At 46.0% G+C, this 26,483-nt stretch overlaps 2 protein-coding genes across 3 annotated transcripts in view; one reads left to right on the top strand and one right to left on the bottom strand.

The window, feature by feature from the left end:
- Positions 1–26,483, top strand: part of LOC140104572 (dimethylaniline monooxygenase [N-oxide-forming] 2-like) — a 95,640-nt gene that overhangs the window by 48,434 nt on the left and 20,723 nt on the right. The gene's annotated exons all lie outside the window — the stretch shown is intronic.
- The window catches only part of LOC140104573 (flavin-containing monooxygenase 3-like), a 34,485-nt gene continuing 22,860 nt past the window's right edge, over positions 14,859–26,483 (bottom strand). For both annotated transcript variants that reach the window (XM_072128160.1, XM_072128159.1), the window contains exons 7-9: positions 19,000–19,355; positions 17,414–17,486; positions 14,859–15,891 (exon numbers count right to left, since the gene is read on the bottom strand). In XM_072128160.1, the coding sequence (XP_071984261.1) occupies positions 15,549–15,891; positions 17,414–17,486; positions 19,000–19,355 (772 nt within the window). In that variant the 3' untranslated portion in view covers positions 14,859–15,548. The remainder of the gene's footprint in view (positions 15,892–17,413; positions 17,487–18,999; positions 19,356–26,483) is intronic.

Genomic DNA, 26,483 nt, shown 5'->3' with positions numbered 1-26,483 from the left:
AGGAGACTCTGCACTCCACCCAGCATGACGTGGTACCCTTACACGTCGATAGCAGTGGTTGGCTGGCCAGATCAGGTGACCCTGGGATAGACTAGCCGCTGCCCGCGCTGCTCGGATCATTCTGTGTCTGGATGCCGCTAGGGAGAGAGCTGCTGCTGGTCAGGGAAAGCGTTAGGGTGTTCTATTAGAATAGTGTTAGGCAGGAGTGATTCAACAAGAACCCAACAGCCCTTCTTAGGGCTACAATAACGTTATACTTTTTTTTTTTTTGTTTGCTTGTGGCTGGGCTTGCTGGCACTAGTAGTGCAGCTAGTACCATATTGTGAGGAATTTGCAGGGGGACTTGCTACCGTTGTGTTTAGCTCTTAGTGACACACATATCCACCTCAAACACCAAAGTGGGAAAATTTATTAGGGGTTTGATTTCAATTAGGCACAGTCTGCCAGTTTCTTTTTATTTTACGTTTATTTTTTCATAACTCAGCGTCATCTCATCAGTGTGCTTTCATACTTGGCTAGAAAATAGCCAAAGGAGAATCCAAACGGCTTACTTACGCCTACAATAGTGTTATATATATTTTATTTCTGGTCGATCTGCTGGTGGCTGTCCTTGCTGCAGTGCATATACTAGCCAATTGTGAGGAATTTGGAGTGAGACTTGCGACCGCTGTGTTTAGCGCTTAGTGACGCACATATCCATCGCAAAGACCGAAGTGGGAAAATTTATTAGGGGTTGGATTTCAATTAGGCACAGTCTGCCATTTCCTTTTTATTTTACGTTTATTTTTTCATAACTCAGCGTCATCTCATCAGTGTGCTTTCATACTTGGCTAGAAAATAGCCAAAGGAGAATCCAAACGGCTTACTTACGCCTACAATAGCGTTATATATATTTTATTTCTGGTTGATCTGCTGGTGGCTGTCCTTGCTGCAGTGCATATACTAGCCAATTGTGAGGAATTTGGAGTGAGACTTGCGACCGCTGTGTTTAGCGCTTAGTGACGCACATATCCATCGCAAAGACCGAAGTGGGATAATTTATTAGGGGTTGGATTTCAATTAGGCACAGTCTGGCAGTTTCTTTTTATTTTACGTTTATTTTTTCATAACTCAGCGTCATCTCATCAGTGTGCTTTCATACTTGGTTAGAAAATAGCCAAAGGAGAATCCAAACGGCTTACTTACGCCTACAATAGCGTTATATATATTTTATTTCTGGTCGATCTGCTGGTGGCTGTCCTTGCTGCAGTGCATATACTAGCCAATTGTGAGGAATTTGGAGTGAGACTTGCGACCGCTGTGTTTAGCGCTTAGTGACGCACATATCCATCGCAAAGACCGAAGTAGGAAAATTTATTAGGGGTTGGATTTCAATTAGGCACAGTCTGCCATTTCCTTTTTATTTTACGTTTATTTTTTCATAACTCAGCGTCATCTCATCAGTGTGCTTTCATACTTGGCTAGAAAATAGCCAAAGGAGAATCCAAACGGCTTACTTACGCCTACAATAGCGTTATATATATTTTATTTCTGGTTGATCTGCTGGTGGCTGTCCTTGCTGCAGTGCATATACTAGCCAATTGTGAGGAATTTGGAGTGAGACTTGCGACCGCTGTGTTTAGCGCTTAGTGACGCACATATCCATCGCAAAGACCGAAGTGGGAAAATTTATTAGGGGTTGGATTTCAATTAGGCACAGTCTGCCATTTCCTTTTTATTTTACGTTTATTTTTTCATAACTCAGCGTCATCTCATCAGTGTGCTTTCATACTTGGCTAGAAAATAGCCAAAGGAGAATCCAAACGGCTTACTTACGCCTACAATAGCGTTATATATATTTTATTTCTGGTTGATCTGCTGGTGGCTGTCCTTGCTGCAGTGCATATACTAGCCAATTGTGAAGAATTTGGAGTGAGACTTGCGACCACTGTGTTTAGCGCTTAGTGACGCACATATCCATCGCAAAGACAGAAGTGGGAAAATTTATTAGGGGTTGGATTTCAATTAGGCACAGTCTGGCAGTTTCTTTTTATTTTACGTTTATTTTTTCATTACTCAGCGTCATCTCATCAGTGTGCTTTCATACTTGGTTAGAAAATAGCCAAAGGAGAATCCAAACGGCTTACTTACGCCTACAATAGCGTTATATATATTTTATTTCTGGTTGATCTGCTGGTGGCTGTCCTTGCTGCAGTGCATATACTAGCCAATTGTGAGGAATTTGGAGTGAGACTTGCGACCGCTGTGTTTAGCGCTTAGTGACGCACATATCCATCGCAAAGACCGAAGTGGGATAATTTATTAGGGGTTGGATTTCAATTAGGCACAGTCTGGCAGTTTCTTTTTATTTTACGTTTATTTTTTCATAACTCAGCGTCATCTCATCAGTGTGCTTTCATACTTGGTTAGAAAATAGCCAAAGGAGAATCCAAACGGCTTACTTACGCCTACAATAGCGTTATATATATTTTATTTCTGGTCGATCTGCTGGTGGCTGTCCTTGCTGCAGTGCATATACTAGCCAATTGTGAGGAATTTGGAGTGAGACTTGCGACCGCTGTGTTTAGCGCTTAGTGACGCACATATCCATCGCAAAGACCGAAGTGGGATCATTTATTAGGGGTTGGATTTCAATTAGGCACAGTCTGCCATTTCCTTTTTATTTTATGTTTATTTTTTCATAACTCAGCGTCATCTCATCTGGCATAGCAGTGTGCTTTCATACTTGGCTAGAAAATAGCCATAGCAATAGGATAGCATTGTTTGGTCTTAAAAACTAAAAAACACAAAAAAAAACTAAAAAACACAAAAAACACAAAAAAAGTTAAAAAAAAATTAAAGTTATATAACTTTCATTTTCAAAATGTTTAACCCGAGGGCTAGGGGTAGAGGACGAGGGCGGGGACGTGGGCGTCCATCTACTGCAGGGGTCAGAGGCTGTGGTCCTGGGTGGGGTGAGACACCACCTGCTGATGAGGGAGCAGGGGAACGCCGCAGAGCTACACTCCCTAGGTTCATCATGTCTCAAGTTACTGGGACTCGTGGTAGAGCACTGTTGAGGCCAGAACAGTGCGAACAGGTGATGTCGTGGATTGCCGACAATGCTTCGAGCAATTTGTCCACCAGTCAGTCTTCCCATGTCCACCCATGTCACTGAAATCGGCACTCCTCCAGCTCCTGCACCTCAGCCTCCTCCCCCCCAGTCTGCCCCCTCCCAGGAAAATTTGGCATTTGAACCGGCATACTCTGACGAACTGTTTTCTGGACCCTTCCCACAGTCACAAACCACTTGTCCGGTTGCTGCTGAGCAATTTTCCGATGCCCAGGTTTTCCACCGGTCGCAGTCTGTGGGTGATGATGACATTATTGACGTAGTGGAAGAAGTGTGTAAAGAGGTGTCGGACGATGAGGAGACACGGTTGTCAGACAGTGGTGAAGTTGTTGTCAGGGCAGGAAGTCCGAGGGGGGAGCAGACTGAGGGATCGGAGGATGATGAGGTGACAGACCCAAGCTGGGTTGATAGGCCGGGTGAACACAGTGCTTCTGAGACGGAGGAGAGTCCTATAGCAGAACAGGTTGGAAGAGGCAGTGGTGGGGCCAGATGGAGAGGCAGGGCCAGAGCTGGTGCATCAGCGCCAAATGTGTCACGTAGTGAAGCTCCCGTGGCGAGGGCTCCCGCGGCGAGGGCTAGATTTTCAGAAGTCTGGAGGTTCTTTAAGGAAACACCGGATGACCGACGGACTGTGGTGTGCAACCTTTGTCAAACCAGGATCAGCAGGGGTTCCACCACTACTAGCTTAACTACCACCAGTATGCGCAGGCATATGAATGCTAAACACCCGAATCAGTGGCACCAAGCCCGTTCACCTCCGGCCGTGCACACCACTGCTCCTTCCCCTGTGTCAGCTGATAGTCAGCCCCCTGCCCAGGACCATGGCACAAAAACCCCATCGTCGCCTCCACGATCCTCCACAGCATCCACCAGCGTTCAGCTCTCCATACCCCAGACGCTGGAGCGGAAAAGAAAATATAGTGCAACCCACCCGCACGCCCAAGCCCTTAATGTCCACATCTCCAGATTGCTTAGCCTGGAGATGCTGCCCTATAGGCTAGTAGAGACCGAGGCCTTTCACAACCTCATGGCGGCGGCCGCCCCTCGGTATTCGGTCCCCAGCCCCCACTACTTTTCCCGATGTGCCGTCCCAGCCCTGCACCAGCACGTGTCAGACAACATCATCCGTGCCCTGACCAACGCCGTTTCTGACAAGGTCCACCTGACCACGGACACGTGGACGAGTGCTGCCGGGCAGGGCCACTATATATCGCTGACGGCACATTGGGTTAACTTGGTGGAGGCTGGGACCGAGTCTGACCCTGGGGCTGGTCATATACTGCCGACGCCGAGGATTGCGGGGCCTACCTCGGTCCAGGTCTCAAAGGCCTACTATGCCTTCTCCTCCTCCCACCCCTCCTCCACCTCCTCCTCCGAACTACCATCCGTGGGCATGGCGCCATCAGTCGCTAGCTCTAGGCACAGCAGCAGTGCCGTTGCTAAGCGACAGCAGGCGGTGCTCAAACTGCTGAGCCTAGGCGATAAAAGGCACACCGCCCAAGAACTATTACAGGGCATCACGGTGCAGACTGATCTGTGGCTGGCACCGCTGAACCTGAAGCCAGGCATGGTTGTGTGTGACAACGGCCGTAACCTGGTGGCGGCTCTGCAACTCGGCAGACTGACACATGTGCCATGCCTGGCCCATGTGTTAAATCTGATAGTTCAGCGTTTCCTCAAGACATACCCCAATCTGTCAGATTTGCTCACGAAGGTGCGCCGCATCTGTGCGCATCTCAGGAAGTCCAGCACAGATGCTGCCACTCTCAGGGCAGCGCAGCGCCGCCTCCAACTGCCCGCTCACCGACTGTTGTGCGACGTGCCCACGAGGTGGAATTCAACATTAACCATGTTATCCAGAGTTTACCAGCAGCGCAGAGCGATTGTAGACTGCCAGATGTCAACTTCCACCAGAACTGGTAGTCAGGTCAGTCAGCTTCCTCAAGTCTACAATGAGGAGTGGACGTGGATGTCTGATATCTGTCAGGTGCTGAGTAACTTTGAGGAGTCAACACAGATGGTCAGTGGCGATGCCGCCATCATCAGCCTCACCATCCCGCTGCTTGGCCTGTTGAAAAACTCTCTGATCAGCATGAAGTCGGAAGCTTTGCACTCGTCACAAGAGACGGGGGAAGAAGATTCCCTTGTTGATAGCCAAAGCACCCTCAGATCTGTTTCTCAGCGCATATCGGAGGAGGTGGAGGAGGATGAGGAGAAAAAGGAGGAGAATGTTGGCGAGACACAAGAGGGGAGCATTGCTCAGACCTTCACTGTTCAGCGTGTATGGGCAGAAGAAGAGGAGTTGGAGGAGTTGGAGGAGGAGGAAATGGACAGTCAGGCCAGTGAGGGGAGTGAATTCTTGCGCGTTGGGACTCTGGCGCATATGGCAGATTTCATGCTAGGCTGCCTATCCCGTGACCCTCGCGTTCAAAGAATTTATTCCAGCACCGATTACTGGGTATTCACTCTCCTGGACCCACGGTACAAGCAAAATCTTTCCACTCTCATCCCTGGAGAGGAAAGGAGTGTGAGAATGCATGAATACCAGCAGGCCCTGGTGCACAAGCTGAAACAGTATTTCCCTTCTGACAGCGCTAGCGGCAGAGTGCGTAGTTCTGCGGGACAAGTAGCGAGGGAGAGTAGGCGAGCAGGCAGCTTGTCCAGCACTGGCAAGGGTACGCTTTACAAGGCTTTTGCCAGCTTTATGTCACCCCAGCAAGACACTGTCACCTGTCCCCAGTCTCGGCAGAGTAGGGCTGATCTTTACAGAAAGATGGTGAGGGAGTACGTAGCTGACCATACCATCGTCCTAAATGATCACACAGCTCCCTACAACTACTGGGTTTCAAAGCTGGACATGTGGCACGAACTGGCGCTGTACGCCTTGGAGGTTCTTGCCTGCCCTGCCGCTAGCGTCTTGTCCGAGCGGGTTTTCAGTGCAGCTGGTGGCATCATCACCGATAAGCGTACACGCCTGTCGACTGACAGCGCTGACAGGCTGACGCTTATTAAGATGAATAAAGCCTGGATTTCTCATAATTTCCAATCTCCACCAGGTGAAGGAAGCTCAACCTGAATAATTTATGCACTCCTCCTCCTCATTTTCCTCCTTCTCCTCCTCTTTGTACACTAAAGCAGAGGAAACTGGCTATTTTTTGACAGGGCCCACTGGCTCTAGCTATAGTACTTTATGCATTTAATTTTTCTGGAGGGCCACCTACCAGGTCCTCTGTTTTAAACAATTTTTGGGAGTGCCACATACAGGCACTCAATCTATTCAATTTTTCTGGAGGGCCACCTACCTGCTCCTCTGGTTTGAAAACTTTTTTGGACTGCCACATACAGGCACTCAATCTATTTCATTTTTCTGGAGGGCCACCTACCTGCTCCTCTGGTTTGAAAACTTTTTTGGACTGCCACATACAGGCACTCAATCTATTTCATTTTTCTGGAGGGCCACCTACCTGCTCCTCTGGTTTGAAAACTTTTTTGGACTGCCACATACAGGCACTCAATCTATTTCATTTTTCTGGAGGGCCACCTACCTGCTCCTCTGGTTTGAAAACTTTTTTGGACTGCCACATACAGGCACTCAATCTATTCCATTTTTCTGGAGGGCCACCTACCTGCTCCTCTGGTTTGAAAACTTTTTTGGACTGCCACATACAGGCACTATCCAAATTAAATTGTCTCCATAGCAGCCTCCACACGTTGTCTCCATTGCTACCTCCAAAAGTCGTCCATATAGCTGCCTCCATACATCGTCCCCTTATCAAACGAGGTGTGTCAGGCACAAATTTGGGTTGTTTTCATGGATTCCACATCAAAGTTGTTAACTTTGTCGCCACCCTGCTGTGTTATCCACAAAATATACTGGCAAACTTTTACCATTTGGGGATATTATTTCAGCTCTTCTTGGGCATCTGTTTACATTCCCCTCATCCGCCATATCCCAAACTTATAAGAACGCTACTACACTTAACTTGGTGCAGGCTGGGACCGAGTCTGACCCTGGGGCTGGTCATATACTGCCGACGCCGAGGATTGCGGGGCCTACCTCGGTCCAGGTCTCAAAGGCCTACTATACCTCCTCCTCCTCCCACCCCTCCTCCACCTCCTCCTCCTCCGAATTACCATCCGTGGCCATGGCGCCATCAGTCGGTAGCTCTAGGCACAGCAGCAGTGCCGTCGCTAAGCGACAGCAGGCGGTGCTCAAACTGCTGAGCCTAGGCGATAAAAGGCACACCGCCCAAGAGCTATTACAGGGCATTCCACATCAAACTTGTTAACTTTGTCGCCACCCTGCTGTGTAATCCCCAAAATATACTGGCAAACTTTTATCATTTACCGATATTATTTCAGCGCTTCTTGCGCATCTGTTTACATTCCCCTCACCCGCCATATCCCAAACTTATAAGAACGCTACTACACTTGATCTTATACAAAAGGTTCTTAGAAGTGCTGTTTGGGGAGTAGCCTAGAGACAGGGGCTTGGATTGGCGAAAACTCGCCTGGCAGCGGAGCGCCAGCTCCATGCCAAGATCCAACTAACATAGTTTTAACTGCAGCACCTTTAACCCCTTAACGCTCTGCGCCGTAGCTCTACGGCGCAGAGGTATAAGGGAAGTATGAAGAGGGCTCACGGGCTGAGTCCTCTTCATACAGAGGTGGGGGTTTTTGCATTTTGCACAAAACCCCCACCGCTAATAACCGCGGTCGGTGCTTGCACCGATCGCGGCTATTAACCCTCTAAACGCCGCCCGCAAAGTCGCGGGCGGCGTTTAAAAGACGGCGGCGCGCGGGCGCCGCCATCTTTTTTTCGATCGCCACGCCCCCGAACGTCATCGGGGGGCGGCGATCGGTTACCATGGTAGCCTCGGGTCTTCTCTTGACACGAGGCTACATGGTTTATGCAGGTTCGTTACAATGAGCCAGTGGCTCATTGTAATGTAAGACCTGCAAAAACGCCATATATTGCAATACTGTAGTATTGCAGTATATGGTAGGAGCGATCTGATCATCTAGGGTTATTGTACCCTAGATGGTCTAAAAAATAGTGAAAAAAAAAAGAAAAAAAAAAGTTTAAAAAATAAAAAAAATTAATAAAATATTAAAAGTTCAAATCACCCCCCTTTCCCTAGAACGGATATAAAACATAACAAACAGTAAAAATCACAGACATATTAGGTATCGCCGCGTCCCAAAATGCCCGATCTATCAAAATATAAAAACGGTTACGGCCGGCGGTGACCTCCGAGGCGGGAAATGGCGCCCAAATGTCCGAAATGCGACTTTTACACCTTTTTACATAACATAAAAAATGAAATAAAAAATGATCAAAATGTCGCACAGACCTCAAAATGGTAGCAATGAAAACGTCGCCTCATTTCGCAAAAAATGACCCCTCACACATTTCCGTGCGCCAAAGTATGAAAAAGTTATTAGCGTCAGAAGATGGCAAAAAATTTTTTTTCTTTTTTGTACACATTCGTTTAATTTTTGAAAATGTATTAAAACACAATAAAACCGATATAAATTTGGTATCACCGCGATCGCACCGAACCAAAGAATAAAGTAGGCATGTTATTTGGAGCGAAGAGTGAAAGTCGTAAAAACTGAGCCCACAAGAACGTGACGCACGTGCGGTTTTTTTTCAATTTTTCCACATTTGGAATTTTTTTTCAGCTTCGCAGTACACGGCATGTTAAAATAAATAACATTACGGGAAAGTAAAATTTGTTACGCACAAAATAAGCCCTCACACAGGTCTGTACACGGAAAAATGAAAAAGTTATGGATTTTTGAAGTTGGAGAGCGAGAAATGAGCCGGAAAACCCTCCGTCCTTAAGGGGTTAATCTACTACTAGTTCACTGCCTCCATACATGGTCCCCTTATCAAACGAGCTGTGTCAGGCAGAATTTTGGGTTGTTTTCATGGCTTCAACATCAAACTTGTTAACTTTGTCGCCACCCTGCTCTGTAATCCCCAAAATATACTGGCAAACTTTTATCATTTACCGATATTATTTCAGCGCTTCTTGCGCATCTGTTTACATTCCCCTCACCCGCCATATCCCAAACTTATAAGAACGCTACTACACTTGATCTTATACAAAAGGTTCTTAGAAGTGCTCTTTGGGGAGTAGCCTAGAGACAGGGGCTTGGATTGGCGAAAGTTTGCCTGGCAGCGGAGCGCCAGCTCCATGCCAAGATCCAACTAACATAGTTTTAACTGCAGCACCTTTAATCTACTACTAGTTCACTGCCTCCATACATGGTCCCCTTATCAAACGAGCTGTGTCAGGCAGAATTTTGGGTTGTTTTCATGGCTTCCACATCAAACTTGTTAACTTTGTCGCCACCCTGCTCTGTAATCCCCAAAATATACTGGCAAACTTTTATCATTTACCGATATTATTTCAGCGCTTCTTGCGCATCTGTTTACATTCCCCTCACCCGCCATATCCCAAACTTATAAGAACGCTACTACACTTGATCTTATACAAAAGGTTCTTAGAAGTGCTGTTTGGGGAGTAGCCTAGAGACAGGGGCTTGGATTGGCGAAAGTTTGCCTGGCAGCGGAGCGCCAGCTCCATGCCAAGATCCAACTAACATAGTTTTAACTGCAGCACCTTTAATCTACTACTAGTTCACTGCCTCCATACATGGTCCCCTTATCAAACGAGCTGTGTCAGGCAGAATTTTGGGTTGTTTTCATGGCTTCAACATCAAACTTGTTAACTTTGTCGCCACCCTGCTCTGTAATCCCCAAAATATACTGGCAAACTTTTATCATTTACCGATATTATTTCAGCGCTTCTTGCGCATCTGTTTACATTCCCCTCACCCGCCATATCCCAAACTTATAAGAACGCTACTACACTTGATCTTATACAAAAGGTTCTTAGAAGTGCTCTTTGGGGAGTAGCCTAGAGACAGGGGCTTGGATTGGCGAAAGTTTGCCTGGCAGCGGAGCGCCAGCTCCATGCCAAGATCCAACTAACATAGTTTTAACTGCAGCACCTTTAATCTACTACTAGTTCACTGCCTCCATACATGGTCCCCTTATCAAACGAGCTGTGTCAGGCAGAATTTTGGGTTGTTTTCATGGCTTCCACATCAAACTTGTTAACTTTGTCGCCACCCTGCTCTGTAATCCCCAAAATATACTGGCAAACTTTTATCATTTACCGATATTATTTCAGCGCTTCTTGCGCATCTGTTTACATTCCCCTCACCCGCCATATCCCAAACTTATAAGAACGCTACTACACTTGATCTTATACAAAAGGTTCTTAGAAGTGCTGTTTGGGGAGTAGCCTAGAGACAGGGGCTTGGATTGGCGAAAGCTCGCCTGGCAGCGGAGCGCCAGCTCCATGCCAAGATCCAACTAACATAGTTTTAACTGCAGCACCTTTAATCTACTACTAGTTCACTGCCTCCATACATGGTCCCCTTATCAAACGAGCTGTGTCAGGCAGAATTTTGGGTTGTTTTCATGGCTTCCATGTTAACTTTGTCGCCACCCTGCTGTGTAATCCACAAAATATACTGGCAAACTTTTATCATGTACCGATATTATTTGAGCGCTTCTTGCTCACCTCCTTTGGTTCCTCTCTGCCACTCATTGGTTTGAAGCCTGAGTCCATTTAGGGTATGTCGCCATGACACCCCTATAGTGCCGTCCCCTATAGTGTCAGGGTCAATTATTGGATGTTTTAGATGCTATCTAGCTTCATTCTGTCACTCTGTCATGGCCATGCTGTTGCCCATAATTTTGGCATAATGGTGCGATTAAGCAGCCTCAGAGGAATCCATGCATGCTGCCCCTGCTGTTTCCTGTCCATTTCCGTGGTGTTTCCATCCTTTTCTGAGGTTCCCAGGTGTTTGGCCAAGCTTCCCTGTGCAGAGCCTTGGTCCCCTTGAAAAATGCTCGAGTCTCCCATTGACTTCAATGGGGCTCGTTATTCGAGACGAGCACTCGAGCATCGGGAAAAGTTCGTCTCGAATAACGAGTACCCGAGCATTTTAGTGCTCGCTCATCTCTAGTGAGTATATGTTTTTTTTTTTTTTAGTGCTGGGCTGGCTGTATACTTCTGGGGGCGTGCTGGGCTGGCTTTATACTACTGGGGCAGGCTGGTCTGGCTGTATACTACTGGGGGCAGGCTGGTCTGGCTGTATACTAGTGGAGGCAGGCTGGACTCACTGTATACTACAGTGGGCAGGCTGGGCTGGCTGTATACTACAGAGGGCAGGCTGGGCTGGCTGTATTCTACAGGGGGCTTGCTGGCTGTATACTACAGGGGGCAGGCTGGCTGTATACTACTGGGGACAGGCTGGCTTTATACTACTTGGGGCTTGCTGGCTGTATACTACTGGGGGCAGGCTGGCTGTATACCTCAGGGGGCAGGCTGGCTATATACTACTGGGGACTTGCTGGCTATATACTACTGGGGGCTTGCTGGCTACATACTGGGGGGGGGGGGGGTCTGTGATCAATGTATTTCCCACCCTTGGCTTATACTCGAGTCAATAGGTTTTCCCAGTTTTTTGTGGTAAAATTAGGGGTCTCGGCTTTTACTTGGGTCAGCTTATACTAGAGTATATAGGGTACATCATTTAGGTGGCTTCAACACCTAATTGATGGGACTTTATTAACTCTTTTTTTGGTGGGGATAAGAGAATTATTAATTCTGGTTTAGGGTTTTGTTGGCTATTTACTGTACCATAAATATAATGTTAACTTTTTTCTATGGGTCACCACCCATTTATATTGCTTTTTATTATAATTGACTTGTTTTGCAGAATATAGAACTCATTTATTGAGAAATTTGCTTGTTTTTGTAATGCCATCTTCTAAGAGGCATAACATTTTTTATTTTTTGTATACAGAGCTGTTTTAGGGCTTGTTTTTTGTGGACCAAGATGTACTTTGTATTGGTATTTGATTTAATTATTATTGTGATTATTGGTATTATTTTTATCCTTTTATTAGGAGTTTTGATATGAAAATATTGTATTGCGGTTCAGTAACAATGTTTTTTTTGTTTTTTTATTGTAAGGGCTTTTACATGACAGTTTTACTTTATCCCATTGTGGGACATGAACTTGTTCAATGTACTATACTACAATACTAAGGTATTGAAGTATATTACCTTAGGCAGCCCAATAAGCACAATCTAATTCAGTGCCGACAGCCATGGGTTCCTTCACAGGACCCCAGGAATGCCATGGAAGTGGTCAGCAATTCCATGCCCTGCCAGCCAGGTGAGTACCTGGAACTGCCCAATAGATGCCACCGTCACCATGACCATAGCGTCTTCAGTACTAAACAGCGGGGATTGCGAGTATCGTGATTAAAGCTGTTACTGCGGTACAGCAAGCTCATGCAGCAATTGCACAGCCTCTTCTACTGAGCCCGGGCGATCGCTGAAACGAACATGAACATCGGGTTTCGGCAACAGACCACATTTCCCAACGTACATGAACGTTATATTCAGCAAGGGGTTAAAGAAGTTGTATTGATGATATAAAGCATATTGTAACCTTGTTTTCAACATACTTTATGCAGCAGTGCAGTGTGTGTATAAATCGTAATCTCTCCATTTCTAGGTGTTATGTAACATGTAGTCTTCATATTAGCAGCATTCCTCCCTGCAGCTTTTGTCTGCAATTTGCTGTTGCTTTAGGACCAGTAAGTGAAGGAGAGAAGTTTCCTTGATAAGAATTTCGAAAATATTTGATTCGACCCGCATCGAATCATGATGAATCAGGTTAAAAAGCAGGTATTTCCTGTCTGCAGAGAGCCTGTAGAGTGTTGTAGAATGTTGTGCCATGCTCAAATATGCATAGGAAGCGTGGTTTGGTCTTCAAACAATGCTGTGTTTTAGTATGACACGCACATGACAGCTGCCGCTCTTAGAATCGCTTAACCCTTCAATTCCATGGGCACTTACATGGGCCAACTTGACCAAATAAGTGAAGCAGGAACGCAGCCTGACAAGGTAACGTCTGTGCCAGCTCGAAAGGACTGAGCTGAGGGTCAAGATCCCACTATAACATCAAAGACTGCACTCTTTTTACACTGACATCAGATGATTCCATAGATGACAACAGATCCTGTTCTGTTAAACGTGGTTACATGTAGAAACCCCTCAAAAGAGTGGAGAGGGTGTCGGCAGAAGACGTCACTGATCATTTTGCCCTTTATTTCATCCGTCAGTGTCCGCTTTCAATCGGTCAATAATCCATCAGTATTGCTAAAGCCAAAAACAGAGATGAGCAGCAAATGGAATATTTGCATGTCCTATGAACAGAAGACAACAGGAGAGCAGCTTGAAAATGGCTACATGGCTACATGGAGTTAGCCGAAACGTTGCATTGTACTACCACTGGTGTATGAATAAATACTAATCACCACGGAGTGCTGCTCTCCTGTTGTCTTCTGTGGATTTGCCTGGAGCCTTGAGTGGGGCCCATAGAGCTTGCACCCACCTGGATCCCAATCCGATTGCTTTACTGTGCCCTCACCCCCCCTCCCTTTCTGTGTTGCATGTCCTATGAAGGGGAAAACCAAACACAGTGGCAGTGGTAGAGGGTGAAAACAGCATTAAAGAAATCAGGGTCAGTTGGCAACAGCATCAGTAGGCTGGAGAGTGGCACAATGACAAACTATGGAGGTGGCAGAAACATGGTAGGCCACAGAGTGACACAATGACAAATTCTGAAGCTTGAAGCAACATGGTAGGCTACAATGTGGCACAATGACAAAGTGTGGAGTCGGCAGCAGCTGCAGCAGCATGATGTCAGAGAGTAGTACAATGACAAATTCTGGAGCTGGCAGCAACATGGTAGGTCACAGTGACAGAGTGTGGAGGTGGCAGCAGCATCAGCAGCAGCAGGAGGTCGGTAAGTGGCACTATGACAAATTCTCGAGCTGGCAGCAACATTGCCGGCCACAGAGTGGCACAATGATAAATTCTGGAGCTGGCAGCCACATGATAGGCCACAGAGTGGCACAATGACAAAGTGTGCTGGTGGCAGCAGCAGAATGGCACATTCTGGAGCTGGCAGCAAGCTGGTAGGCCACAGAGTGGCACAATGATAGAGTTTGAAACTTGAAGTGTGAAATGAATTTGAAGTGTGAAATTAATTAGAATTTTTAATTTAAATTTGAATTTGAAGATTACAGATGCCACATGCATCATTCATTATATTTTCCCTGAAAATATTATGTCTATGCCAAAAAAGTATTGCAATTGGGGGTGAACAGATCCCCTAAAACAGACACCCTGGGATTGGAGCAAAAATCACTCCCAAAACAATATGGACTTTACAAAGATGCTACAGACAGCACATGCAGTATGAAATGACGGGCATGCAAATGGACGTCTGTTTTTATAGGGCTGTGACATCACATAAGCCTGCCGGTCCCTGATTGGCTTTCATGTCTGCACATGTGATCGAGGGTGTTCCTTTCTTGTTCCCAGAGTTCTCTGCCCCATGTAACACGCTGTGCTTGCAGCCATTTGCTAATGAAGAGGAAAAAAGAAAACTTCGATCCCATGAATCACTGTAAACTTCGGGTTTGTGCCAAACGAAGTTTTCAGGAAATTCAGAATCAATTCGCCCATCTCTATTTGTGACGCGTAAAAGTAAACTTACACTTAATATATGAAATCATGGGCCCAGGAGGATGAATAAGACATTCTTTAAATGTAGCTAAAGAAAAACTCTAATAAAAGACTTTCAAGATATTGAATTCTATTTTATTTGAAAGTGACCATTTATCCAACTTTACGAACTGACAAGTGAAGAGATCATATATGTGAATATTTTACAATGTATTTTTAGATGACATACCACCAGACTTATATAAACTTTAGAACACAGTCTATCGATTCAGAAGGAGGGCAAATTGAGCACAGTAACAAGGTGCTTATTCCTTTGACTAAGGGCAATTTCACATTCACATCCATGCTTCAACCATTGCTTTCCATTAGTGTTTTCACATTGGCTATTTTTTTGAAACCTGTCTTTTTTTTCATGGATGCGATCATAAAGGGCAATAGCAGTCCATGGGTACACAAAAAAAATCTGATGACAGGTCTGTTTTTTTACACTGATGAGGCTGAGAAACCAGGTGTTGTGTTTTATAACCAATATCAAAACGCAACGGATGCACAATGAACATGCCACAGACATGCCAATTGAATGCACCCTAATAGAGAAATATCCTTAGTAGGGAACTTCATCCCATCCCCATGATACAAACAAGCATACAGGATCAAATCAAGATAAAATAAGTCTACTGTAGAAAAATAAAATGGTTAGCCACTATCAATACATTGCAGCTCACTAGGATATGGTATATGAAAAGTTCACATAAAAAAGTACATTAGCCATTATACTTGTTAGAGCAGTGAATGTAATAAATCTAAAACACTGCTAAAAAGAGGGCTAGAAGGAGCAGGGGTACAAACAGAATCTTGACTAAAGTTATTAATGAAGATGTTTCTTGATGAGCTTGGACAACCCTCATTTGTGTTGCATCAATTGTTCTTTTCCATTGGTTTAATATAGCCTTCCGGGCTCCGTCCCATTTTCCTGGTCCATGGAGTCGAAATTGATAAGGACTACATGGCCCAAAAAATACTTCAAATGCCAATTTTGGATCAGTAAGGCAGAGACGAGAAAGATTTGGCTTGCACCCAATAAAAGAACTTAATTCATCCATGTAGGCGACATAATCTGTGGAAAGTGTTTCACTACGACCAAACCTGGAATGTAGAGAAAAGAAAGTTCTAACTACAAGTGTACTGATAAATATAGTGTAACAATCACCGGCTTTGTTCAGAATGGTACAAACTTTGGCTTCCAAAATAGGGTTAAGCTTTCTGAAATTGCAATATGAAAACATAGATGCACTCTCCTAAGTGTTAACCATGTATAACTTATATAACAGTCTTTAGAGAGTATGCCACATTCTGGATATAATATATAAGGTACTGAAATACAGGACTTCTACTTCTGGACATAACTTTTTAAAATCACCACTGTACTCCTTGAGGGGTATAATTTCTAAAATTGGGCCACGTCTTGATGTTAGCTTTTTATTCCATCTCACAGCCTTGGTAATTTAGACTGTATTGGTGATCAATTACTAAATTAGGCCTTATGGTGTTTTACTTTTGATACTTGTTGTACTTCTAGAAATAGATTAGATCCACAAGAAGGATATTCCTAAATCTGCTAATGCAGCATAATAAATAAAGAGCTGACTTTTCATTGGCATAGGCTGGGCCAATATATTAGGCACTGAAATTGTATATTTTTAAACCATTCTCCAAGCTCCAGGGGCATTTAAGTTAAATTAGTCTCAATAAATGAGACAGTATTTCAGTAAAATTGGTCCTCCAAAAGCCAAGTAGCAGTCTCTTCCTTCTAAGAATTGTCCTCCACCATTCATCAGTATCAAGTCACTTTTGGAGGTTTTTCCCTTTTTCTGGAAATATAGCAGAACACCATAAATCTGTTCCAGTAAAATGTACCCTCCAGAAGCCCCGTAGTACCCCTTCCCTTCTGAGCTCTACTGTGTGTCCATACACCAGGGCATTATTTTCAATGCTTATATACTATGAAAATTAAAGTAATCAAGATGTGCCTGTCAGTGGTGTTCCCACGACCCATATCGCTGGTCGCCTCTCACCTTACCCTGTCCTGTTCCAGCTCCCTTGGCTGTGTGCATGCGTCCCTGACTCCTAGGGTGCACGTGCGCCGGCTCCCAAAGATTTAAAGGGCCAGCGCACCGCTGATTGGTACTGGCCATTTCCAGGAAATTGTTAAAAGCTGGCCTCTCCCAGCATTCCCTGCAAGATCTTTGTGTTATACGGCTTTGAGAAAGCGATCATGGACCTGTTTTCCATTTCTGTACCACGCCCTGGCAGCCACCCCTGACAAAGTTGGACCTGTGGAATGACCTGGTGGTACCACGCCGCAGCAAGTCCAACAAGCTTTACGGCGGACTCTGGTGAAAACCAGGTGCCACTTAAACTCTGGTTCCAGGTGTCGACTGGAGCCTAACAGTGCCCATCAAAAGTTAAATTTCTCCTTCCAAGCAGATTGCATGTTGTGTTCCCAAACAACAGATTAGACCCACATGTGGGGTATTTCTGTATTTCACAACATTTTTTAATTTAAATCCTGCATGAAGATATGAATTAGAGACTAAATGTTTATTATCAAAATGTGTCAAGTATTTCATTTTTGATGTACGTAATGTATGTAACATAAACAACCTACCAGTTCTTCTTTTCCCCCTCCTCTTCTTCTAATTCACTAATCATTGTCTCTTTTGGTGGAAGTTTGCAAGTTCCTGAAATGACAATTTTATAGCATAAAAAATATTATAATGATTTGAAAATGTTATAGAGACTAACTAAAGAGATACATCATATTTAATGTAGGCATCATACATACATGTTGACCTCCCCAATCAATCAGCCTATGGCCTATTTTGAGGAAAGATAATTTCCTATGTGCTTTTTTTCTTTTTCATATCTTTTTTCAGTGATCCACGGTCCATGCAAAGAATTGTAGAGCCTGTCCTAGTTTTTTAACTGATGATAATTGTATTTTCTTTTTGCTGCTGATGCCAGGGAACTAGGTGTTATGCTTTCTAACCAATATTTAATCTTAGTTTCTTTTGCAAATGTGAAAAAAAACAAATGAAAGCACAGCGAATGGAAAAAAAAAACAATGGTACAGGGTGCACCAGCCATGATGCAAGTTGAGCCTCTTGCCTCACGCAGCACCACCTGCAAGATGGGGTGCAGCATGAGGGGCGCAGTTATCTGCTACAACACAGGGGCAGATTTATTTACCCGTCCCGTCGCGATCCCAGCTGTGCGTTGTCCAACAAGGATTCGGGTCTGCCGCGATTCATTAAGGTCGCGCGTCCAATTTCCTGCATGTGTCGCTTCCCCCACTGAGGTCTGCCGGAGTTTACCTTCTTCCTGGTGCATGTAAGCTTGATCTTGCAACACAATTTTGTTTTTAAATTCCGCAATTTGTTCGAATCAGTCGGGTTGCCTGAAGGCACGCCCCCCTATTTCTGTCGCATGCAAGCTGGTGCAGATGTGCCACAATCTGATCGCATGTGCCAAAAACCTGGGGCAATTTGGCACAAAAAGGAAATATTCGGGAAACCCGACAGAATCGCGGTCCGCAGACCCTTAGTAAATGTGCCCCATAGTGTATCTTCACTCCTGATGTCAGAATGGGTGCAAGACACTGCATGGAGAACCCATTTACTAAAAAAGTAACCTGATACATTAATACTGGATGGGGAATAGAGGACACCATTCTATAGCTAGCCTCAGGCAGCAGAAATTTTAGGTTCACCCCTGGATCATGTGGAATCAAAAAAGAATAAAAAATGGATCCATTGTCATCCAGCGGGCAACAGACATTTCTGAGAATTTGTGGGAATTGTGTGAATGAGCCCTTACAGTATAATTGGCCTTTTGAGTAGATTTTCTCTGGTCTCCACAAAATGATGTCTTGGCAATTCAGATAAAAACAGAAAGTTATTTGGAATAACAGCACAATGTTGAGAATTTTGCAAGAGGCAATTGACTTGGAGGTTGAAAAATGTTTCTCTGTAAGAGCGGCAACTTGATGGTTATACAACATCAGAATAATGAACCCTTACTTCTATAGGGTGTTGTACCTATTCCTGCACAACACTTCCCTGGGATATTTCATAAATTCTAAACTGGACTTAAATTTACAAACATGAGATTTTCTGCTACAGCTTAATCTTAAAAGAATGACAACCAATCTCTCCAATGAATGGCAAGATATTATATGGTACTTTCAGTACATACCTTTTATAACTCTCACAGCCCACCGAGCTTGCACATCTGACGTTGGTGGTATCCCACCTAAAGACTGCACCAATCCAATGACTGCCAATGTTGGCTTTTCTAATTTTGGAGGGAAAACTCCCTTATAAAGGGAAACTTTATTTTTATTGTTTTTCACAATAGAGTCATCCATAAACGGATAAGCATAGCTGTAACCGGTGGCAAATATGACAACGTCCACATTTTTCATCATAGAGCCATCATCAAAGACAACAGAAGTTTCTCTGAACTCCCTGATATTAGGCTTTACAGTCACAGTGCCACATGTAATAGAGGCTGTCAGGTCATCATTAAATACAGGCTCTTTTCTCAGAGACCTAGGAAAGGAATATAAAAGGAAAAAATATAATTGCAGTACAATAATAATAAAAGTACAATCCGAGAACCTTATTTAATAAAAAAATTATTTCATATCTGTAGTATCTGAAAATGTTTAGAGGAATTTCTTGTCAATTAGATTGTGAGCCCAATTGGGGCAGGGACCAATTTGACATGCTTTGTGGAGCACTGCGTAATCTGTGTGCGCTATATAAATAAAGAATTATTATTATTAATGGCCTATCCTAGACCATTGTAAAGATTGATGGCTTCTCCTAGGGTAGAGGCGGCAAACTTATGGTAAGGAGTGGCACTCAAAGCCATCTCTGTGGGCATTATCCTGCCCAGGACATGTTCCATTCAGGGTTTTTCAAAACCTACATTCTTTTAATATTCCCATTTACATTGCAGCATAAGGGTTTGTTTTTTGGAGGACAAGGTTTACTTTCTGGTAGCACCATTTAATATTTTATACAATGTACTAGTACTAATTTAGACCTAAACACTTCCAATCGGGAATAAGCAACATGTGTTTTGCCAGTAAAGTGATCCAATTATCTAACCCCCACATAATTTTACCCTTAAAGAAGAACACCCAGCACTTGTGTATATTTATTTCATTGGAAGAGGGAGGGTAGAGGAAACTAGAGAGTATGTTAAAGGGAAAGTCTTTAAAAAACTGACCTAATAAAACTACTGCCAGTATTTTGTAAAGCATCTACGAACCTTCCAGATCATGTTTCTTTCATAGCCCAGCGTGATGCCATGACCCAGAAAATTAACTTTGAAGTGAGATGTAAAATAAAGTTATGGCAGCAGAGAGATTAGTACTAGAGTTCTGAATGCCCCCTTCACTATGATTGATGGTCCTGTATCCAGAAGTCTAATGAATGATGTCAATTAGAGATGAGCGAGCACTAAAATGCTCGGGTACTCTTTATTCGAGACGAACTTTTCCCGATGCTCGAGTGCTCGTTTCGAGTAACGAGCCCCATTGAAGTCAATGGGAGACTCGAGCATTTTTCAAGGGGACCAAGGCACTGCACAGGGAAGCTTGGCCAAACACCTGGGAACCTCAGAAAAGGATGGAAACACCACGGAAATGGACAGGAAACAGCAGGGGCAGCATGCATGGATGCCTCTGAGGCTGCTTAATCGCACCATTATGCTAAAATTATGGGCAACAGCATGGCCATGACAGAGTGACCGAATGAGGCTAGATAGCATCTAAAACATACAATAATTGACCCTGACACTATAGGGGACGGCATGCAGAGGCAGCGGCAGCAGCGGCAGGCTAGAGAGTGGCATGGCAACATACCCTAAATGGACTCAGGCTTCAAACCAATGGGTGGCAGAGAGGAACCAAAGGAGGTGAGCAAGAAGCGCTCAAATAATATCGGTACATGATAAAAGTTTGCCAGTATATTTTGTGGATTACACAGCAGGGTGGCGACAAAGTTAACATGGAAGCCATGAAAACAATCCAAAATTCTGCCTGACACAGCTCGTTTGATAAGGGGACCATGTATGGAGGCAGTGAACTAGTAGTAGATTAAAGGTACTGCAGTTAAAACTATGTTAGTTGGATCTTGGCATGGAGCTGGCGCTCCGCTGCCAGGCGAGCTTTTGCCAATCCAAGCCCCTGTCTCTAGGCTACTCCCCAAACAGCACTTCTAAGAACCTTTTGTATAAGATCAAGTGTAGTAGCGTTCTTATAAGTTTGGGATATGGCGGGTGAGGGGAATGTAAACATCTGCGCAAGAAGCGCTGAAATAATATCCGTAAATGAAAAAAGTTTGCCAGTATATTTTGTGGCTTACACAGCACGGTGGCGACAAAGTTAACAAGTTTGATGCGGAATGCCCTGTAATAGCTCTTGGGCGGTGTGCCTTTTATCACCTAGGCTCAGCAGTTTGAGCACCGCCTGCTGTAGCTTAGCGACGGCACTGCTGCTGTGCCTAGAGCTACCGACTGATGGCGCCATGCCCACGGATGGTAATTCGGAGGAGGAGGTGGAGGAGGGGTGGGAGGAGGAGGAGGCATAGTAGGCCTTAAACACCTGGACCGAGGTAGGCCCCGCAATCCTCTGCGTCGGCAGTATATGACCAGCCCCAGGGTCAGACTCGGTCCCAGCCTGCACCAAGTTAAGTGTAGTAGCGTTCTTATAAGTTTGGAATATGGCGGGTGAGGGGAATGTAAACAGATGCGCAAGAAGCGCTGAAATAATATCCGTAAATAGGAAAAGTTTGCCAGTATATTTTGAGGATTACACAGCAGGGTGGCGACAAAGTTAACAAGTTTGTTGTGGAAGCCATGAAAACAACCCAAAATTCTGCCTGACACAGCACGTATGATAAGGCGGCCATGTATGGAGGCAGTGAACTAGTAGTAGATTAAAGGTGCTGCAGTTAAAACTATGTTAGTTGGTTCTTGGCATGGAGCTGGCGCTCCGCTGCCAGACGAGCTTTCGCCAATCCAAGCCCCTGTCTCTAGGCTACTCCCCAAACAGCACTTCTAAGAACCTTTTGTATAAGATCAAGTGTAGTAGCGTTCTTATAAGTTTAGGATATGGCGGGTGAGGGGAATGTAAACAGATGCGCAAGAAGCGCTGAAATAATATCCGTAAATGGTAAAAGTTTGCCAGTGTATTTTGTGGATAACACAGCAGGGTGGCGACAAAGTTAACAACTTTGATGTGGAATCCATGAAAACAACCCAAATTTCGGCCTGACACACCTCGTTTGATAAAGGGACGATGTATGGAGGCAGCTATATGGACGACTTTTGGAGGTAGCAATGGAGACAACGTGTGGAGGCTGCTATGGAGACAATTCAATTTGGATAGTGCCTGTATGTGGCAGTCCAAAAAAGTTTTCAAACCAGAGGAGCAGGTAGGTGGCCCTCCATAAAAATGGAATAGATTGAGTGCCTGTATGTGGCAGTCCAAAAAAGTTTTCAAACCAGAGGAGCAGGTAGGTGGCCCTCCAGAAAAAAGGAATAGATTGAGTGCCTGTATGTGGCAGTCCAAAAAAGTTTTCAAACCAGAGGAGCAGGTAGGTGGCCCTCCAGAAAAATGGAATAGATTGAGTGCCTGTATGTGGCAGTCCAAAAAAGTTTTCAAACCAGAGGAGCAGATAGGTGGCCCTCCAGAAAAATGGAATAGATTGAGTGCCTGTATGTGGCAGTCCAAAAAAGTTTTCAAACCAGAGGAGCAGGTAGGTGGCCCTCCAGAAAAATTGAATAGATTGAGTGCCTGTATGTGGCACTCCCAAAAATTGTTTAAAACAGAGGACCGGGTCGGTGGCCCTCCATAAAAATTAAATGCATAAAGTACTATAGCTAGAGCCAGTGGGCCCTGTAAAAAAATAGCCAGTTTCCTCTGCTTTACTGTACAAAGAGGAGGAGAAGGAGGAAAATGAGGAGGAGTGGATAAATTATTCAGGTTGAGCTTCCTTCACCTGGTGGAGATTGGAAATTAGGAGAAATCCAGGCTTTATTCATCTTGATAAGCGTCAGCCTGTCAGCGCTGTCAGTCGACAGGCGTGTACGCTTATCGGTGATGATGCCACCAGCTGCACTGAAAACCCACTCGGACAAGACGCTAGCGGCAGGGCAGGCAAGAACCTCCAAGGCGTACAGCGCCAGTTCGTGCCACATGTCCAGCTTTGAAACCCAGTAGTTGTAGGGAGCTGTGTGATCATTTAGGACGATGGTATGGTCAGCTACGTACTCCCTCACCATCTTTCTGTAAAGATCAGCCCTACTCTGCCGAGACTGGGGACAGGTGACAGTGTCTTGCTGGGGTGACATAAAGCTGGCAAAAGCCTTGTAAAGCGTACCCTTGCCAGTGCTGGACAAGCTGCCTGCTCGCCTACTCTCCCTCGCTACTTGTCCCGCAGAACTACGCACTCTGCCGCTAGCGCTGTCAGAAGGGAAATACTGTTTCAGCTTGTGCACCAGGGCCTGCTGGTATTCATGCATTCTCACACTCCTTTCCTCTCCAGGGATGAGAGTGCAAAGATTTTGCTTGTACCGTGGGTCCAGGAGAGTGAACACCCAGTAATCGGTGCTGGAATAAATTCTTTGAACGCGAGGGTCACGGGATAGGCAGCCTAGCATGAAATCTGCCATATGCGCCAGAGTACCAACGCGTAAGAATTTACTCCCCTCACTGGCCTGACTGTCCATTTCCTCCTCCTCCAACTCCTCCAACTCCTCTTCTTCTGCCCATACACGCTCAACAGTGAAGGACTCAACAATGGTCCCCTCTTGGGTCTCGCCAACATTCTCCTCCTCTTCCTCCTCATCCTCCTCCACCTCCTCCGATATGCGCTGAGAAACAGACCTAAGGGTGCTTTGGCTATCAACAAGGGAATCTTCTTCCCCTGTCTCTTGTGAGGAGCGCAAAGCTTCCGACTTCATGCTGACAAGTGAGTTTTTCAACAGGCCAAGCAGCGGGATGGTGAGGCTGATGATGGCGGCATCGCCACTGACCATCTGTGTTGACTCCTCAAAGTTACTCAGCACCTGACAGATATCAGACATCCACGTCCACTCCTCATTGTAGACTTGAGGAAGCTGACTGACCTGACTACCAGTTCTGGTGGAAGTTGACATCTGGCAGTCTACAATCGCTCGGCGCTGCTGGTAAACTCTGGATAACATGGTCAGTGTTGAATTCCACCTCGTGGGCACGTCGCACAACAGTCGGTGAGCGGGCAGTTGGAGGCGGCGCTGCGCTGCCCTGAGAGTGGCAGCATCTGTGCTGGACTTCCTGAAATGCGCACAGATGCGGCGCACCTTCGTGAGCAAATCAGACAGATTGGGGTATGTCTTGAGGAAACGCTGAACTATCAGATTTAACACATGGGCCAGGCATGGCACATGTGTCAGTCTGCCGAGTTGCAGAGCCGCCACCAGGTTACGGCCGTTGTCACACACAACCATGCCTGGCTTCAGGTTCAGCGGTGCCAGCCACAGATCAGTCTGCGCCATGATGCCCTGTAATAGTTCTTGGGCGGTGTGCCTTTTATCGCCTAGGCTCAGCAGTTTCAGCACCGCCTGCTGTCGCTTAGCGACGGCACTGCTGCTGTGCCTAGAGCTAGCGACTGATGGCGCCATTCCCACGGATGGTCGTTCGGAGGAGGAGGTGGAGGAGGGGTGGGAGGAGGAGGAGGCATAGTAGGCCTGAAACACCTGGACCGAGGTAGGCCCCGCAATCCTCGGCGTCGGCAGTATATGACCAGCCGCAGGGTCAGACTCGGTCCCAGCCTCCACCAAGTTAACCCAATGTGCCGTCAGCGATATATAGTGGCCCTGCCCGGCAGCACTCGTCCACGTGTCCGTGGTCAGATGGACCTTGTCAGAAACGGCGTTGGTCAGGGCACGGATTATGTTGTCTGACACGTGCTGGTGCAGGGCTGGGACGGCACATCGGGAAAAGTAGTGGCGGCTGGGGACCGAATACCGAGGGGCGGCCGCCGCCATGAGGCTGCGAAAGGCCTCGGTCTCTACTAGCCTATAGGGCAGCATCTCCAGGCTTAGCAATCTGGAGATGTGCACATTAAGGGCTTGGGCGTGCGGGTGGGTTGCACTATATTTGCGTTTCCGCTCCAGCGTCTGGGGTATGGAGAGCTGTACGCTGGTGGATGCTGTGGAGGATCGTGGAGGCGACGATGGGGTTTTTGTGCCAGGGTCCTGGGCAGGGGGCTGACTATCAGCTGACACAGGGGAAGGAGCAGTGGTGTGCACGGCCGGAGGTGAACGCGCTTGTTGCCACTGAGAGGGGTGTTTAGCATTCATATGCCTGCGCATACTGGTGGTAGTTAAGCTAGTAGTGGTGGAACCCCTGCTGATCCTGGTTTGGCAAATGTGGCACACCACAGTCCGTCGGTCATCCGGTGTTTCCTTAAAGAACCTCCAGACTTCTGAAAATCTAGCCCTCGCCGCAGGAGCCCTCGCCACGGGAGCTTCACTAGTTGACACATTTGGCGCTGATGCACCAGCTCTGGCCCTGCCTCTCCGTCTGGCCCCACCACTGCCTCTTCCAACCTGTTCTGGTCGAGGACTCTCCTCCGTCTCAGAAGCACTGTGTTCACCCGGCCTCTCAACCCAGCTTGGGTCTGTCACCTCATCATCCTCCGATCCCTCAGTCTGCTCCCCCCTCGGACTTCCTGCCCTGACAACAACTTCCCCACTGTCTGACAACCGTGTCTCCTCATCGTCGGACACCTCTTTACACACTTCTTCCACTACGTCAACAAGGTCATCATCACCCACAGACTGCGACTGGTGGAAAACCTGGGCATCGGAAAATTGCTCATCAGCAACCGGACAAGTGGTTTGTGACTGTGGGAAGGGTCCAGAAAACAGTTCCTCAGAGTATGCCGGTTCAAATGGCAAATTTTGCTGGGAGGGGGCAGACTGGGGGGGAGGAGGCTGAGGTGCAGGAGCTGGAGGAGTGCCGATTTCGGTGACATGGGTGGACTGCGTGGAAGACTGACTGGTGGACAAATTGCTCGTAGCATTGTCGGCAATCCACGACATCACCTGTTCGCACTGTTCTGGCCTCAACAGTGCTCTACCACGAGTCCCAGTAACTTCAGACATGAACCTAGGGAGTGTAGCTCTGCGGCGTTCCCCTGATCCCTCATCAGCAGGTGGTGTCTCACCCCGCCCAGGACCACGGCCTCTGACCCCTGCAGTAGTTGGACGCCCACGTCCCCGCCCTCGTCCTCTACCCCTAGCCCTCGGGTTAAACATTTTGAAAATGAGCGTTATAACTATATTTTTTTTTTACCTTTTTTTTGTGTTTTTTTTTTTTTTGTGTGTTTTTTAGTTTTTAAAACCAAACGATGCTATCCTATTGCTATGGCTATTTTCTAGCCAAATATGAAAGCACACTGCTATGCCAGATGAGATGACGCTGAGTTATGAAAAAAATAAACGTAAAATAAAAAAGGAAATGGCAGACTGTGCCTAATTGAAATACAACCCCGGGCCCTAATAAATTTTCCCACTTCGGTCTTTGCGATGGATATGTGCGTCACTAAGCGCAAAACACAGTGGTCGCAAGTCTCACTCCAAATTGCTCACAATTTGCTAGTAGATGCACTGCAACAACT

Source organism: Engystomops pustulosus, chromosome 10, assembly GCF_040894005.1.
Source record: "Engystomops pustulosus chromosome 10, aEngPut4.maternal, whole genome shotgun sequence".
Lineage (NCBI taxonomy): Eukaryota > Metazoa > Chordata > Amphibia > Anura > Leptodactylidae > Engystomops > Engystomops pustulosus.
This window is presented reverse-complemented; position numbering and strand designations above follow the sequence as displayed.